This window comes from Prosopis cineraria, unplaced genomic scaffold (assembly GCF_029017545.1).
Source record: "Prosopis cineraria cultivar Desert tree isolate PC_DT_omini unplaced genomic scaffold, ASM2901754v1 PC109, whole genome shotgun sequence".
NCBI lineage: Eukaryota > Viridiplantae > Streptophyta > Magnoliopsida > Fabales > Fabaceae > Prosopis > Prosopis cineraria.
In genome coordinates, this window is record NW_026555436.1 from 57,583 (window position 1) to 74,309 (window position 16,727).

At 33.6% G+C, this 16,727-nt stretch overlaps 2 protein-coding genes and 1 pseudogene across 2 annotated transcripts; all 3 read right to left on the bottom strand.

Annotated features, from left to right (window-relative positions):
- Positions 1–3,090: 3,090 nt before the first annotated feature.
- LOC129295417 (uncharacterized) lies at positions 3,091–6,296 on the bottom strand (the record flags this gene model as incomplete). The annotated part of the gene is made up of 7 exons (XM_054933940.1): positions 3,091–3,306; positions 3,388–3,564; positions 3,651–3,886; positions 4,203–4,300; positions 4,396–4,449; positions 4,577–4,709; positions 5,533–6,296. Coding segments are annotated over 7 exons (1,557 nt in total), but the record flags the coding sequence as incomplete, so codon positions are not given.
- A 2,100-nt stretch (positions 6,297–8,396) lies between these two features.
- On the bottom strand, positions 8,397–11,121 carry LOC129295422 (GABA transporter 1-like; annotated as a pseudogene).
- A 1,956-nt stretch (positions 11,122–13,077) lies between these two features.
- On the bottom strand, positions 13,078–16,016 carry LOC129295419 (GABA transporter 1-like; the record flags this gene model as incomplete). Its single annotated transcript, XM_054933942.1, has 6 exons — positions 13,078–14,031; positions 14,262–14,495; positions 14,690–14,820; positions 14,936–15,122; positions 15,321–15,418; positions 15,773–16,016. Coding segments are annotated over 6 exons (1,275 nt in total), but the record flags the coding sequence as incomplete, so codon positions are not given.
- Positions 16,017–16,727: the final 711 nt, after the last annotated feature.

The window sequence follows — 16,727 nt, forward strand, 5'->3', positions numbered from 1 at the left end:
TTTAACAATTACTAATAAAAAAGCATTATTTCAGAGAACTATTTCTTATATATATATACACGCACACATAAGGAGGTGAAAAATAACTAATTAAACCAACAAAATTGATATCCAGAAGTTCATATTAAGTTATAATGATTTCGTTTCCCTTGAAAATTTATAAGTGCATAGTTTGAGATGAAATGTTCTGGGAAAAATGTAACAATTATTTAAAATTATAATTTTTTAAAATTATATTTATTTAATTTTTAGAAGTAAATATTTTAAAATCATATTGATTCAAAATTTAAAAGTAGAGACTTTTTGAAAATTATATTGATTTAAAGATTACAAATAGGTATACTGTGGAATTTAATATTACTTTTGTAAATTGCAAAATTTGTGGTTGTAAGTAAAAATCAAATTAACAAGGGCAGTATTATCTTTATACCCCAATCAAAAATTACACTCAAATCTTAAAAAACTTGGTTATAGTTTTAAAATTTTGTGAGATTTATTTATAAATAAATATACTATGAAAGACCTATTCATAATTTTTTCAATTAAAAATTGTACAAAAAGAATATCTCTTGCCAACTTATATTGGAATGCATTCAGTGCTCATCAATTCTGATGAGCACACTCATTTTTTTAAAATGATCTGTGCTGTTAATTTAAAATTATTTTTTAAATACTTTTATATTATATATATTAAAATAAAAATTATAAAAAAAATTTGAACAAAAAAATATAAAAAATGATAATATTAAATATGAACTGTTTTTTATACTTATTAGAGAATGAATATCATAGTACTTATCATTATCTCTAATAACGTTTGAATAGTCCAAGTCTAAGTTTTTTATTTTTATTTTATATTTGTTAAAATAAAAATATGAAAGAAATATAGAAATTTTCAACAAATGTCTACCACCAATTTGGCCTGTACAAATTTAATTTAGAAGGCTCAATTTAATATTAATTTTAATAATTTTTATAAATTAATTATTTAAATATACTCTAGATAATATAAATATAATTTGAAAGGCCCAATTTAATATTAAAAATTTTATAATTTTAACTAATTGATCAGATTTAATATTATAATTTTTATTTTGATAAATATATTATAAAATTATTCAAAAATTAATTTTAAATTAATAAACAGAGATCATTTAGAAGGAAACGAAGGGCTAAAATCACCCCACAGAAGTGATGAACATCTGACAAGCACCCATTGTTTCCTACACAGTTCCCTGTATTAATTTCAAGTAATTATTAAATTTCATGCTAAAGTTGTAGTAACCAATTACACTTAACTCGGTCTTTTATCCTAATTTTAATTTTTATGATCCTTTATAATAAATTTTAACAATATGACATCCCTCTCTTTAATTTTCCGTTTAACTTGGATTCAAGTTTGCGTGAGTGTTAAACAGTTGGTGCATCGCTGTAAATAGCACAAACACAACTCTGACTCTCACAACTGCTCTTCGTTAAATCTTCAGGATTAAAGCCACTGTATAATTGCAAAACTTAGAACCTGTTGTTTGAAAACTTATTTTGAGAACAGTTTTCTATTCTCCAAAACAAGAGAACAAAAAAATTTATTTGGTAACATGTTTTTAAAAAGTGTTTTGGAGAATAAAAAAATAAAATATATTCTAAAGAATAAAAAATAAAAATAACTTTTAAGTGTTCTGCAATTATTGTTTTAGAGAACAAGAAAAAAAACACCTATTTTTATTATTTTTTTATTCTCAAAAAATATTTTACAAAACACTAATTCTCAAAGTAATAAAATAAAACAGCTTCAAACAGCCCCTTAAGTAGGGCTGTGTATGGGCAGGGTCAAGTAGGGCAACCCATTAACCCGATGTCCTGCTCTAAATGTTTTCGGGCAAAAAAACTATGCCCAAAACCCAACCCTACCAGAAAGATGCCCGACTTTGGAGGGGTCGAGCGGGCAAGGTCGAGCAAGAATCGAGCACCTCGGGTAGGATCTCCAACCTTGCCCTACCGAAACAAAGAATCAAAACCATCCATACAAATCTGAAATATACTGTAGTAGATTAATTATTTTCATCAATAAATCACTTCAAGTTCTTATTTTAAAGGTAACAGATTGTTAAATATCACTAGCAAAAATATTATGATGTTATCAAAAAACTTCATGGCAAAGCAAATATGAAAGGCATTTTTCATGCAAGGCACAAGAAATGTCCAGTTTCAAATTATAAGGAATATAGAAATATTCAACCTAAGGTTTACAAACTTGATCATCAAGGCACCTCAAAAAAAAATACCATTTATGTCCCCATCAAGTTAACAAATTACATCCTATATTATTATCTTTATAAAAAAAATATATATTATATCTCGAATCAGACAGGGTCAATTGATTGGATACCCCAACTCTAAACCCTGCCCAACCCAAAGATCTAGCGCAGCCCAACCATGCCCAAACAGTATTGGGCAAATTTTTTTAGGACTCAAGTTAGATATATTTTGCTCGGGTCCGGCTAGTCATCTCAAACTTATGAGCATCTTGTACAGGCCTACCCTTAAGATTCTCTTTATAGTCATTTCGTTCTTGCCCTTAAAAGATATTCCTTTATAATACAGTAAAAACACAAAAGGAGGCTTCCATACTTTGATTATGTTTTGTTTTTTAATCCCTATAACTTAATTTCACTGTTCTCAATTGATTTAATTTAATCAGTATGTATAAAAATATGTATGCAACGTTAGTCCTATAGTTAGTATGCAACGTTAGTCCTATAGTTTTAAAAATATGTATAAAAACCACAAGATAGCACTGAAAGGAAAATTTTACTTAACTCTAATAAGCTCTTTAATGACATAATAAAAATATAATGACATGAAAATAAAATAACTAGATATGATTAAAAATAAAAATTGGGGGGGGGACTTTCTTTTATAATATTTAAAGAATGTGGTAGATGAAGTCAAAATTAAATACACATCCGCATGGGGAAAAAAACGTTGATTATACGTCAGCAAAATTAACTCTGTCGATATCAACTTATAATCCTTATATGTATTTTTAAAATTATAGGGACTAACGGTAAAAAGAAAACGCAATCCAAGTATAGTGTAATTAAATATACATATACATATATATATATATATATAATAAAAACCAAGCAATTTATTATGACTAAAAATACAAAGATTAGATGTCAACTGAAAAGGGCAAGGCCTGCCTCGTTTAATTAATACTTCCTGTTTGATCAATCAAGGTGCCAATTTGATCTCCAGATAGTGCTCTTAAAACATTCCCCGGTTGCAAGTTGAAGGCTACAACTGAAGAAGGAATACTTCAGAGACGAAAGACAAATTCAATGGAATGATAGAAATACAGACACTGAGAGAGCCAAGACCAACCAGGAATTCCATTCTCTTCACAGAATGCTAATGCCATCACATCTATGCAAGTGATGCCCCTCGAAGCAACTTCCCTAAAAGAAACGTGAATGTGATCAATTGCCACATTCTCACTGCCAGTGTGGCAATCATGGCCACCACTAACACTGGTTCCCTTCAGCATAACATCAGCATTAACTGCAAGACAATAACAAGTAATTGAGAGCAACAGGCAAAAAGATAAAAACCAAGATGTGATGTCCCAGTTAAGGATAAGGCCACACCCTCCGAAGCCCTCAGCGCCGCAGCTGTATCAGTGGTAAAGAGAGGATTTCCAGCGCCAGCGCCAACCCCACCAAATAGAACGACCCTCCCTTTCTCTAGATGTCGGATAGCTCGTTGCCTGTTATAAGGTTCAGCAATCCCTGGCACGGAGATTGCACTTTGAATACGCGCCTGAATACCCAGCTTCTCCAAAGCAGAATGAAGCAGAATAGAGTTCATGACCGTAGCCATCATGCTTGTTTTACAGACAATAACCGTATGGTCAGCACAAAAAGCATAACTAAAGACTGGGAATAATTATTTGGTATTGGGTCTCTAACTGACCAGAAAAAGGGAATATGGATGCAGGCTCGCTATTACAACACACAACACACATTTTACGTATTGGATTAAATTTGGCCAACACAGCAGCTAGCTCAATCATGAATGTTCACTCACTCTATACTTGACCTAGCAAAATGTACTAACACATCCTTTTCACTATAAAAGGATTTCAATTACTGATCAGTGATTGAGATGAGCAATTGCAATCAAAAGCACAAAATCTTTACCCAATTTGGTAAGCCGTAGGTCTGTCCAACTCCAAGCCAGTAGCAGACACCCAGGAATCGCCACAAAAGAAGTTACGACCACCAACAACAATGGCAACCTGAGTATTGTATTAAAACTTAAAATTCAGCCTCAAGAAAAGAAGTCAAAAAGATTTTCCAATAACACCAAAAATAAGAAATAAAGGTGAGATACCTCTACACCAAGGCGGCAAGCTGTCGCCACTTCCCCAGCAATCTGCATTGCCACCTAATGATGGAAGGAAGCATTTGAATTGCAGTTTCCAGTTAAGTCTCTAAGAGTAGAAAACAATCTATTTATTCAAATATCCCAAATGATCATTAAGTATGTGATAGGATCACAAATAAAGTGGCACCTTGGGGTCAATACTTTGGCAGTTTCCAGCTAAGGCAGATCCGCTGATTTTAAACAGAACTCTATGCCATTTGAGATTAGATGCTGGTTTTGTTTTCGGGTTATTCAACACTGCAACATTGGCAGGTGTATATCTGCCAATATATGTAAATACAAGCCACGAACAAGCAACAGTATAAGCAGGGCCAAGCTATTAACTTTATGAAGGAGTGGTATCACCGCCAAATCAAAGTCTGACTATTCAACCATAAATTCTACAAACCTATAATGACAGAAGCTCTAATTCTACATTTACTGAAAAAATGCACAAAAAGCATAGGGAAAATTACATTCAAGTCCCAAAAAGGAAGTTTATTATTAAGAGGTCTCATGAATTTTATAAAATACTCTGAAATTTCAAATATTGCGCATTGACAACTTAATTAAAGAGTCAATGCACAAGATTTGGGACTTAAAAGTATTTTATAAAATTTATAAGACTTCTCGATAATAAACTTTATTCTGTGAGACTTAAATGTAATTTTTCCAAAAGCATAAGCATGACACAATGCATGTCCAGTACAGTAAGCACATGCATAAACGACTTTTGAGTTAGGTTATAGTCTCTCGCTTTTTCCTATGGTGTTCCGTTCACGGTTCTTTAAGGAGACCTTTTTTTTTTTTTTTGGCTGAAATCCAGGAGAGAGTACGTCCATTTTTTAGAATTAGAGAAGCTGGCACTAACGGCCTGAATGGATGACCTCCTCCGGAGGCTTACATGCTACTGGACTACAAAGACATTGGTGGAATTCCCCTTTTAAAAGGTTTCTTATCCTCATAATTCTTTCTCTTTCTAGAAAAGATTCTTTTTTATTCCGGGAAAAAGAATTGCAATGTAAAACAAAATAAAGATGATACTGATTGAGCTATTTTTGGCCCAAAAAAAAAATTTAAGTGAGATATCGAATGAACTAGTACCTGTTCTTTGGGCGTCTAGCCACAGACAAGGAATCAGCTCCACCGCCCTTCTCATCATCTGACACCGTCTTCACAGTCAGAGAGTTCCCGGCAATAGTTTCAATCTTTTTAAACCAATGCCAGTTACTTGATGTGATACTGCCACTACTTATCCTCTGAAGCTCCACCTTGTACCTCTTCTTCAAATTATCAATCTTGTTCTTGCATTGCTCCACACTTTTATACGCTTTGTTAGTCCCATCGGCACCGCCACCAACGGAGCACCGCTCGCTGACGGCTCTGGCAACCTCCTCCCAATCACGCCCGCGCAGATTTCCGCGATTCAGCTGGTTCAGTTTATCTGTATAAGCGTCCAGGAGGCATTCTATTGCCGTGTCACTCCATTCCTCGCGATCCTTCCGGTAATCGACCCGGTAAGTCGCTTCGGATCCTAAATCAGGTTCAGCGCTCGTAGCAACGCTGCCTCCGCTACCGGCGACGGAAGATTTCGACTTCTTGTTATAGTAATAGGAGCTGTCGACGGCGGTACGCTTCGAATTAGGGGTCAAGCCTTCAGACGCGGATTTGTTCGGATCAGAGGAATCTTCGCCATCGTCGGGAAAGGGTTGAGTGAAGTAGTCAGCGTTGGTGGAGTGGCCGGCGTCGGCAGAGGCAGGAGCAACTCCGGTGGTGGGGCTAGAGGAGGAAGGGAAGTGGCGCGTGTGAGTGTGGAGGAGAGGCTGCGAGTGGGGGTTGTGCGAGGGGAATCGAGGAGAGGGAAGTCCTCAGTAGCCATAAGAGAGAGGGGAGAGAGAAAGTGAACGGGAAATTAGGATTCCGGAGGAGAGGAAAGTGAGGCAACGCCGTTACGAGGCAGGTGACGAAAAGTAGGACGAAGGTAGACGGTGGCGGGCGTTGCCGTGAGTTGGGTTATAACAGACGGACTTGTGGGGATGGTCACATGGTCATGGATTCGCCGTCTCTTCCGTTAAGAATGAAACGGGGACGGAACGGGCAATAGACACTCTGGTGTCTGCCTGGCTATAAGCAGCAGCTCGTGGACTTTATTGTGCCATTCGTACAAGGCCACGTGGTAGCGAAACTTAGAAACCAATGTGCTACTTGATTATAATCACATCACACTATTTGTGTTTTTTGTCCAAAACAATATTTGTGCTTTAGACACAAGATTGGGCTTATCGAACCACCTGCTTATTTTTTACAAGCATGAACTTTAAAAGTTAAGATATTTTAATATAAAAAAGATTTTGAGCCTCGTTTATATTTTACAAGCATAAATTTTTTTCAAGTCTTAATATAAGGGCCTGGAACTACTCATCTATACCTATAATTTTTTTTATTTGGTTAAATTATATTTTTAATCGTATAACTTTATTTAAAATTTTAATTTAATTCTTTAATTTTATAAAGTATCTTTTTAATACTTTAACCTTAAATTTTTAATTTCACATAATTATTTTTTGTATCAATTATTATTATTTTGAAAAGAGAAAATATAATTTAGGGTCTTTGTATTTTGCTCACATTTTGCTACAAGTCCTTATACTTTTTTTATCGATGTTCTAAGTCTCTCTATGAACAAAGTGTAGAGATATAAAACACTATAAAATAAAATTATAGAGATCTAAAATATCTAAAAAAAAAGTGCAATGACCTATAGTAAAATGCAAGCAAAGCGCAACAAACCAAAGTTATATTTTTCTTTTTAAAAAAATTAAATTTAATATGTCAACATTTGAGGTAAAATTAACAATGTAAAAATTTGTTATGATAAAATTAACAATACTAGGTTTAAAAGACTAAAAAGATATTTTATAAAGTTAAGAAATTAAAATAAAATTTTATGTAAAGTTAAAAGACTAAACGTATTATTTAACTTTTTTTATTTTTTACAAGTATTTCTTGTAATCTTATTTAAAATATGATCAAGCACGAAATGCAAACATCTCTTTTAATGGAGATTCTAGCATCTATTTGAATCCCAAAAATTATGATAGTTTATATGTTAAATTAATTTTAAAATTTTAAGATATGTGTTTATATCTTATATTTAGGACTTAAATTACTTAATTTAAAATTTATAGCAATTTAATTCATATTATAATGACAAATTTGATTTAAAAAATAAAAAAATGAAATAGTTTTTAAATTCGGTTATGAACCTAATCAACAAAACTGACCTTGAAAAAATGATTAATTCTAAAATAAAATGATTTCTGTGCCTAAGACTTTTTTTTTTTTAATTTCAGTTCCATCCAGTGAAAAAAAGTCTTTCTTAAAGTTGCTACTTATAATCTCAAAAAATAACTTACTTTTGGAAGACCTACCACCAGTCAATACCAACCATGCTTACCATAACCCTCCTCGTGCCACGTCCTTCTTTTGTGGTTAGTGGTCAATTTTTCAACCATTTTTACTGTTAAAATTACAAATATTGTCTGTTTTACTCACTTTTTCACATTATTATTACTTATTATTCTTTCAGAGAGAGAGAGCGAGGGGGTCCCTTCACTTCAAAATCAATTATTTGAGATTAATTGAAATTAGTTTTTGAACATTATAGGGTCAAATTTATACATTATTGAGCCCAACTCAAAGCATATCTCTTAAAAACATTTTTCACATGATTTTGGAGAACTAATTATAATTAATTAATAGAATTTCTTTTATCCAAAAGACGATGTATACACACACACACATTGTTGATCAATTTTTTGTTGGCTAAAAAATTATCATACCCCAGTATTGCTATTCAAAAAAAAAAATTGTTCTTTTTCATGATAATAAAATAAGCTGAGAGTCATGATTAATTTATAAAATTATTCTATTTTTTTTATTTATGTGGACCAAGAGGTTTATGCATCCTAAATATCAGAAAATAAACAATAGGTTTTGGCATCAAGAGCTATCTAACCGATGCAATTGCCCCGATGAGCACCAAAACAGAGGAAACTAAAGCTATGAACGTGTTGACCCAAAAAATAAGGCTGCGTTTGGAGGGCTTGAAAGTAAGGTTGAAGAAAACCATTGGCAAAATGAAATCTAAAGGAATGCACCCAAAGGCACCAAACACTGCCATTATATCTCCGAAGAATGGCAGCATTGCAGCCAAGACTGTGGCCGCCACCACAGATAATGACCTTGATATCAATCTCGGCACAACATTCCGAATCGAAAACTCTCCCACCTTCGCATCACCAAACATCGTTTCAAACAATTCATTTGTCGGCTGCATGTAGATCTGCAAAATTATGACATCAAAGTTCTGTATCAGTCCAAAACTATGGTCTATGGAATTTACCCGCAATGGTTTGGTCAAATAAAAGACACCCGATTATTTTCTTTACATAAAGGCGATGACTTGAATCTTGCAAACAGGGGAATAAAAAGTCACTCATGTAAAGTAAGGCTCTAGTCTATATAAAAAGTCATTTACTTCACGTATGTGCTTAGAGAGAAGTTAACAAAGCTCCTCTTCTTGCGAGTGCTCAAGTTTCAAAATTCATAGAAATGTTGTTTTTTTTTTTTTTTTGGGGGGGGGGAGATAATTTTTTTCTTTCCAATTCGTTTCCACGTAAAAAATGAAGAACATTCATTAAAAAAATCCCTCAGATCCGTTAATATTGTTAATTACCACAGTAACTGCAAGGACTTGGAGGAGAGTGAATGAGTTGGTGATGAAGAGAAACCAAGTGGGAAGAAGAGGGTTGTGATGTCCCATGAAGTTAGCAATAACAGTGCCACTGGCTTGATTCCCAAATGCCCAATAGCCTGAAATTCCAACGCTGAAGTATGTTGGGACTATCACACAATAGCACACGCTTAGCCCTTTCAACATCTTTCCCTTCACTGGTGCTGCTATAGTTGCCTGCACATTAATTAATTATCCCAAATGATTAAATATCATTCATTTCTATCACTCAATTTGCAATTACCTGTATTTCAGGAATGATGCCACATGCATATGTGGTAGCAATGATTGAGATGCCATTGAAGACACCAAACAGCTTGTCTATATTACTCCCATTCATTGAATAGCTTCTGGGGGGCGCTATACTCTTTGAGTGAGCTGCAATACATATATACAAGAAGATACTCTCTTATTTTTAGGTTCTCTATGTGATGTTGGAGATGTCATTGAGAGATTCAATTTGGTTAATTACCAATATATATATGGAAGCAAATGTGGCACAAGCACTGTAAGCCACACAGAGAATAAGAGAGACAAGATTGATGTGCCTTAGGGAATGGAATGATGGGACTTGAGCCAACCCTAATGTGATGACCCCACATATCACTATGAATTGGTATAGCTTCATTGTTCCTGTTGGGTTGTACAGCATGTAAATGAACTGCACACCACAGTCAAATAGTTTATATATATTTCAGCACAAAATGGAATGAAGAATACACATGAACTATAAGAGTATATGTGATTAATTGAGTCTCTATATAACCTTGAGGCTTTGCCCTCCCAAAAGAGGACCAATGATAACTGCGCCAAAGCATATACCCAATTGGAGTGGGGCAACGTAGTATTTGGCCCATCTTGGTCCTGAACCAATAATAAAAGGAGTTCATATAAAAAAAATTGATAAACAAAATGAAGAAACCAACTGAGGAGCATAAAATCTAGTCGACCAGGCCAATTGAACTGATAATTCAACTCCAATTTTGACCATTAAATATTGACCTTTAAATCAGTGTCTTAATCGATTTAATGACTTATTTAAGTTTTAGTAGCCTTGCAGAGAAGTGAGAGAAAAGAGAAGACGGAGATACCCAAAATATCTGCGGCCATATCTCTGAATCGAAGTTGTCGGTGTCCAAGATGAGGGATAAAAGTTTATAAGAATAGAAAGTGACGACACCAGCTATGGTTAAACACAAGACTCCTCCAACCCATCCTAGAAGTGTGAACGAGAATGGAAGACCCAGGAGCACTGGACCCACTATTGATGTCGTCAGATGATACCCACTGTGCAACCATGTTCCTGTGTTTTCATCAACAACATTAAACATATTCCTTACAGAGTATTATCCATGGTATTAAAAATCGAATTAATCCCAGGTGAACCGATAAACCACCAGTGAAATGTTTTTGTTCATTAACGATCTGTCACATTTTGATTACGGTTTTAATCACTAGCTGTTAAACCAATACTTTGATTGGTCGGTTTTCAGTATCTTGGTAATATCACACATTTCATATGAATTGAAAGATTAGAAAGTTGTGACTTGTGATACATGATCTTCAATGAATAAACTAGTTTATGAGATTGAAGCTACACAGCAGTTAGCAAAACCAGTCTGAAACGGAGCTTCTTATTGATCACTTGCCAAAGATAATAAAATAGGAATTGAAATGAGAAAACGAACCTCGAGATTTGAGAACAAAGAGAACTCCTGCGTCTAGTTGGTTTGGATCAGAATGGTTAACATGGCCGTTTTGCTTGTTACTTGCAGGAACTTCCACAGTCACAGAGCTATGAACCACTACTGTTCCCATCTTGTTAATTTGCTTCAATCTCTCTCTCTCTCTGGATTTTTTTTCCCTCTCTCTATCTTTCTCCTCTCTTTCTAAAATAATATATAGATATATAGATATATATATATAGGCAATGATAATTAGAGAAACAAATCAATAAAAAGAAAAATGGCAGGTTGAGTCCTCAGTGTTGAAAAGGAGTGACGTTAAAGTTCTCAGACTTATCTTTTTTCAAGGGTGAATAATGAACAGGACAAAACATGCACGCTTAGCACTTCAGGCCTAGTACTTTTTGACTTTGATGAAATGCATGTCCTATTTTTCAACATATAACATCCTCTTCATAATATTAATAAACCATGGACAATAAACGTTAATTGATATATACACATTTTATGAAAGAAATTGGTAAGATGACACCTCTAATTTTTATACAAATTAAAGTTTTAGTTTGATTTCTTAAATTTATGCCAAGAGTTTATAGCTTAATTGACATGATCCATACCCTTTTTTTTTTTTAACCTGGTCCATACCCCTTAAAGAGTTTTAGGATTAAACCCATTTTCTATGAGAAAAGATTAGCTAAGATAGTCAAAAAAATCTTTTAATATTATAAAATATTTTTTTATTACCACAAGCTAAAAAGTATTCTGAAAGGCACAATCAAATACGTAATTAAGTTTTAATCAACAGGGTGCCGCCGTGTATAAAACTCATTGTCACAGGTGACCTTACAAATTATAAATATTACGAAATGCCCAATCAAATACGTAATTAATTTTTAATTATATATATATATGGTATATATATTACTTAATTGACTCTTGATTTTTCTTTCATCAATTAATGCTTATGATTTGACTCTTCCAGTTGTATATAATGAAGATTGAACATATATATACTTGGATTTGGATATATCCTTTAATTTATTACTTTGAAAAGTAGTTGTTTTGAAAAGTAGCCAGTGAAAATGCAATTATAAGACCGAATATAATTAGATGTACTCTTTTAAATCTTTTTCATTATACTCCTATCATTTTTAACCCAAACTCACTTCTAATAAAATATTAATTATTTTTAAACTAACATTTTTTTATTTTTTTATTTAATAACATATTTTGTTTTAAAATAATTTATTTATTATGAGAATTTAAAAAATATTAATTACATATTAAAATATTAAAGATGCTTTAATCTTTTAACATTTAATTTTTTAAAAAATATTTTAAATTTTTAAATGGGAGGGTATTTCTTTTTTAAAACATGCTCTTGAAAAGGATAAACTCCGCATGGAAGTAACTAAAACAATGCAGGGGCGGGGCACATCTGACAGGGTGGTGGTGTGCGGAAGTCAAAATAGGCTGCGATATTATATGTTGGGAAAAATTATATATTTAACTTTTTTTATATATTTAAAATATTTATTTTAATTAAATTAAGATATATATATTTATTATAGATTATTTATTCTTTAATAAATTTTAATTATTAATATTATTAATATATTTAAATTTATATATCTTAATTTGATTCGAAGAAAGTATATTAATATGTAAAGATGAGTATATAAATCTTACCCTTATATGTTATGCTATTAAAAAAAAAACATCAGTTGGACTGAATTGAATATACCCAAAATAAATAACCATTTGAAAAGAATACGCTATACTTTCTCTTTATTTTTCCTTTGTAATCTTCTCTTCTCTTCATTTGATGTTATATATAGTTATAGTCTTATTGATAATTGAGTTTACTCCCTCCAGTCCATTCCGGACAAAATTTTAAAGCCATATTTAGTATTAAATATATGATAAAGATGTCATAATTATGAATAACTTTTTTTTTAATGTAACCTCTTCTTAATTGCATCAAGTTGTAATTTCTATATATATTTTATTGTGGTCATTTTAATGAAGAGCAAAATTAAAAAGACGAATATTTTTTTTTATAAATTTAAGAATATTGATATCATTTCTTAATATAACTTTGATTAATTTTATTCTATAATTAAGATGAGAGGAAACACTCTACACGTATTTAATATTATAACTTACTCATTTTCTTGGTCCTAGAATAATTATATATAGATCAGAAAAAATATATCTTTGTCGTATACAAATGACAAAAAGAATTTACAAAGAATGTGGAGATTGGTCAAAACCGTCTTTGACAGTGTGAAATCCTGATGGCTAAAACGTCGGCACATTCATTCACTTCTACAGCTAATTAACAAGCTAAGCTAAGGATGATCTGGCTTCTTCATTCACTTCCACGAAAAGGCTGTTCATCGTTGTCATCTCCATTAATCCCCCTTATCACAGTCACTGATCCTGCTTTTATCAGCTGGTTTCACACACATGCATTATAATTCTCCAGTCATGAGCGATATATATATATATATATATAAAGCCCTCTATACAATGAACTGGAGATTCCAACCACCATTCAGGTTAGCATTTGCTAGCAGATATCCTTTACCTGAAAATGCTGTTCAATCTAACCTCGTCAAACCAAGCCTTCTTGCGCTTCGGTATTGTTCTATTTCAGTACCCACTCTTTACTATGGTAGAGTGATGAGGAAGGATTACCCAACTTCGTCATACGTGGGCGCGCGCGCGCGCGCTCATATTCTAAAGGTCAGAAAATAAACTGTATGTTTTGGCATCGAGAACTATCTGTCTAATGGATGCTATTCCTCCTATTGCAACCAAAACTGAGGAAGCTAAAGCTATCAATGTGTTGCCCCAAAAGATGAAACTGCGTTTTGAAGGCTTGAAGGTGAGATTGAAGAAAACCATTGGCAAAATGAAGTCTATAGGAATCACCCCGAACGCTCCAAAAATTGCTATTATGTCTTGAAAGAATGGCAACATCGCAGCCAGTACTGTGGCCACCACCACTGATAATGACCTTGATATGACACGTGGCACTACATTCCGAAGTGAAAACTCTCCCTTGCTCGGGTCTCCAAACATGGATTCAAATAACTCATTTGTTGGCTGCATATAGCTCTGCACACAACATCATCATCAAAGTAGCTTTGTATCAGTTCAGAAACATACTGTAGCGTTTGAGCAATTCAAAATCTTCTAGGGAATAAGAAGTAAATAACACTACATCTTTACTCAAAATCTCAACCATCAAGTTTATGACATTCATCCATTTTATTATATATTAATTATTAAGTTCAAACTCAAGTTCACTTACGTAAGAATTAGCAAGTGATCGAATAAGTTCTTACCACGGTGACTGCTAGTACTTGCACAAGAATAAACAAGTTGGTCATCACTAGAAACCAAGTGGGAAGCAAAGGCTTGTGTTCTCCCATGAAGTTAGCAATAATGGTGGAACCAGCCTGATTTCCAAATGCCCAGTATCCCGATATGGCAACACTAAAATAATTTGTGACCACCACAGAATAGCATAAGCATAGTCCTTTGAACATCTTTCCCTTCACCGGCGGTGCTATCGTTGCCTGCACATTATATATAATTCCAAATCAATCATATTTCTATCACTGACTAGGCATGCATCTACATGCATTTCATGATCAGTTTCAGTGCTAGATGTGGGTATCAGTTGTAGAAAATGGCGGTGTCAGAAAACGCAGTTTAGAAAATCCACTCAACATTCATCAATGAAAAATGATGGGACTTAGAAGTTTCTTGCCTGTATTTCAGGAAGGATACCACATGCATATGTGGTGGAAATGATTGAAATGCCATTGAAGACGCCAAGAAGTTGGTCTGCACTGCTTCCTTTGACTGAATAGTTTCTGGTGGGTGCGTTCTTGGAATGACCTGAAACAGCAAAAACAAGAATTAAGAATTTTTTTTAAGATGCATGACAATTTCTCAATCTGTCTAGGCTGCTAATTAAATTCAGTAAATTGTGTGTTTGATTCAATTTGCTTACCAATATATATGGAACCGGCTGTGACACAAGCACTATAAGCCAGACACAGAATAAGAGAAACAAGATTCAAGTGCCTTAGAGAGTGAAATGATGGGATTTGAGCCAACCCTAGTGTGACAACCCCGCTTATCATGATAAATTGGTACAGCTTCATTGTTCCTGTTGGGTTGTACAGCGTGTAAATAAACTGCATGAAACAAAGTAGACAATTGTTAATTTTCTCCAAGCTAAAATATATATTACATTAATTTCTACTCATGTTTCACTCCACTGTTATCACCTGAATTAGTTTTAATAAAATATGAACACGCGTTTTTAAATAGGAGAGAAAATGGAGTGAAAGAATTTGATTACGATAATGTGATGGAAAAATTGACCACCTAACCTTAAGGCTTATTCCTATCACGAGAGGTCCACCAATAACTGTACCAATGCATATAGCAAACTGAAGTGGGCCTATGTAATATTTGGCCCATCGTGGTCCTGCATCGATTAGTTAAAAGAATCATTCTTTTTGCATTTAACATTAACCACAATCAATCAAAACAGTAATACAATTCATTTTCTCATGACAATGAATCTTGAGTTACTGTTTTAAGATAATAGAAGAAAAATTAATCATTTTATCCTAAAATTAAGGAACTAGGTCTTAATTCAGCCAAAGCCAAAGCTACAGATGGTTACTTTTCCCCATAATAAATCTGTAATCACGGTTTAAATTTAAAAAGGCTTGTACATATGGCGGAATATTGGGTTCAATGATAGAATAATGTGAGTGAAGAATAATGGAAGAGAGAGAATGTATGGGTTTATAATTAAGGAAGAAAAGAAAGATACCTAAAATGTGCCTGGCCAGGTCTCTCAAGCGAAGCTGGCGATGGCCAAGCTGAGCGTGATGCTCCAGGACAGCCGAAAAGAGGTTGTAAGAATAGAATGTGACGAGACCTGCAACGATCAAGCACAGTACTCCACCAACCCATCCTAATAGTTTGAACGAGAATGGCAGAGTCAAAAGTGCTGGCGCTACAATCGACGAAGTCAAATGATACCCGCTGTGTAACCATGATCCTGTGTTTTCAAATTATCATCATCAAGTTCTGGAACTCATCCATCATTAAACCCATCAAAATAATAGTTCAAGGTTAATGATCAAAACACGCATTTCATTAGAAAGATTAAGGCATTAACTAATTCAACAGTTGATACCGGTTCATTTGGTCGGCTTCACCGCATACCCACTTAATTAATTTCTTCTTCTGGGTTATTCTCTCGGAAACAAGATTGCAGATTCAATATTTCACAGCAGAAAACCAGTCTGGAATGGAGCTTGTTATGCTTGGGGATCCTACCCTTTTCTTTCTTTAGAGAATCGGTTAAGTAAGCAATCATGACTAAATTCCACAGAAAAATTAATTCTTAATGGCCCCGAACAACTGAATTATCAGTCAGAAACGTGGATTATTCGTTTTCACCAGGGTTTATCAAATGAACATTCACAAACAACTTAGTTGATTTTCTCTTCCAGAGGAAAGTTATTCCTCAGGGAGTAGTTTTTCTGGGCCGACAAGATACGTAAATGTCGGAGCTACTTTTAACTCATCCTACTGTCAAATTTTACGGTTTACATTACTCAAGGTTTTGAAATCGCTAGGCACATAATCTAACACATATTAACTATGATTCATCTTCTTTTGGAAGACATACCCAAGCCGAGTGTCTGCAAATTCTATATCGATCAGTTCAGATTTTTCAATGTATGATAGTTTCTGACCTGTCTTTACATAATGGAAAT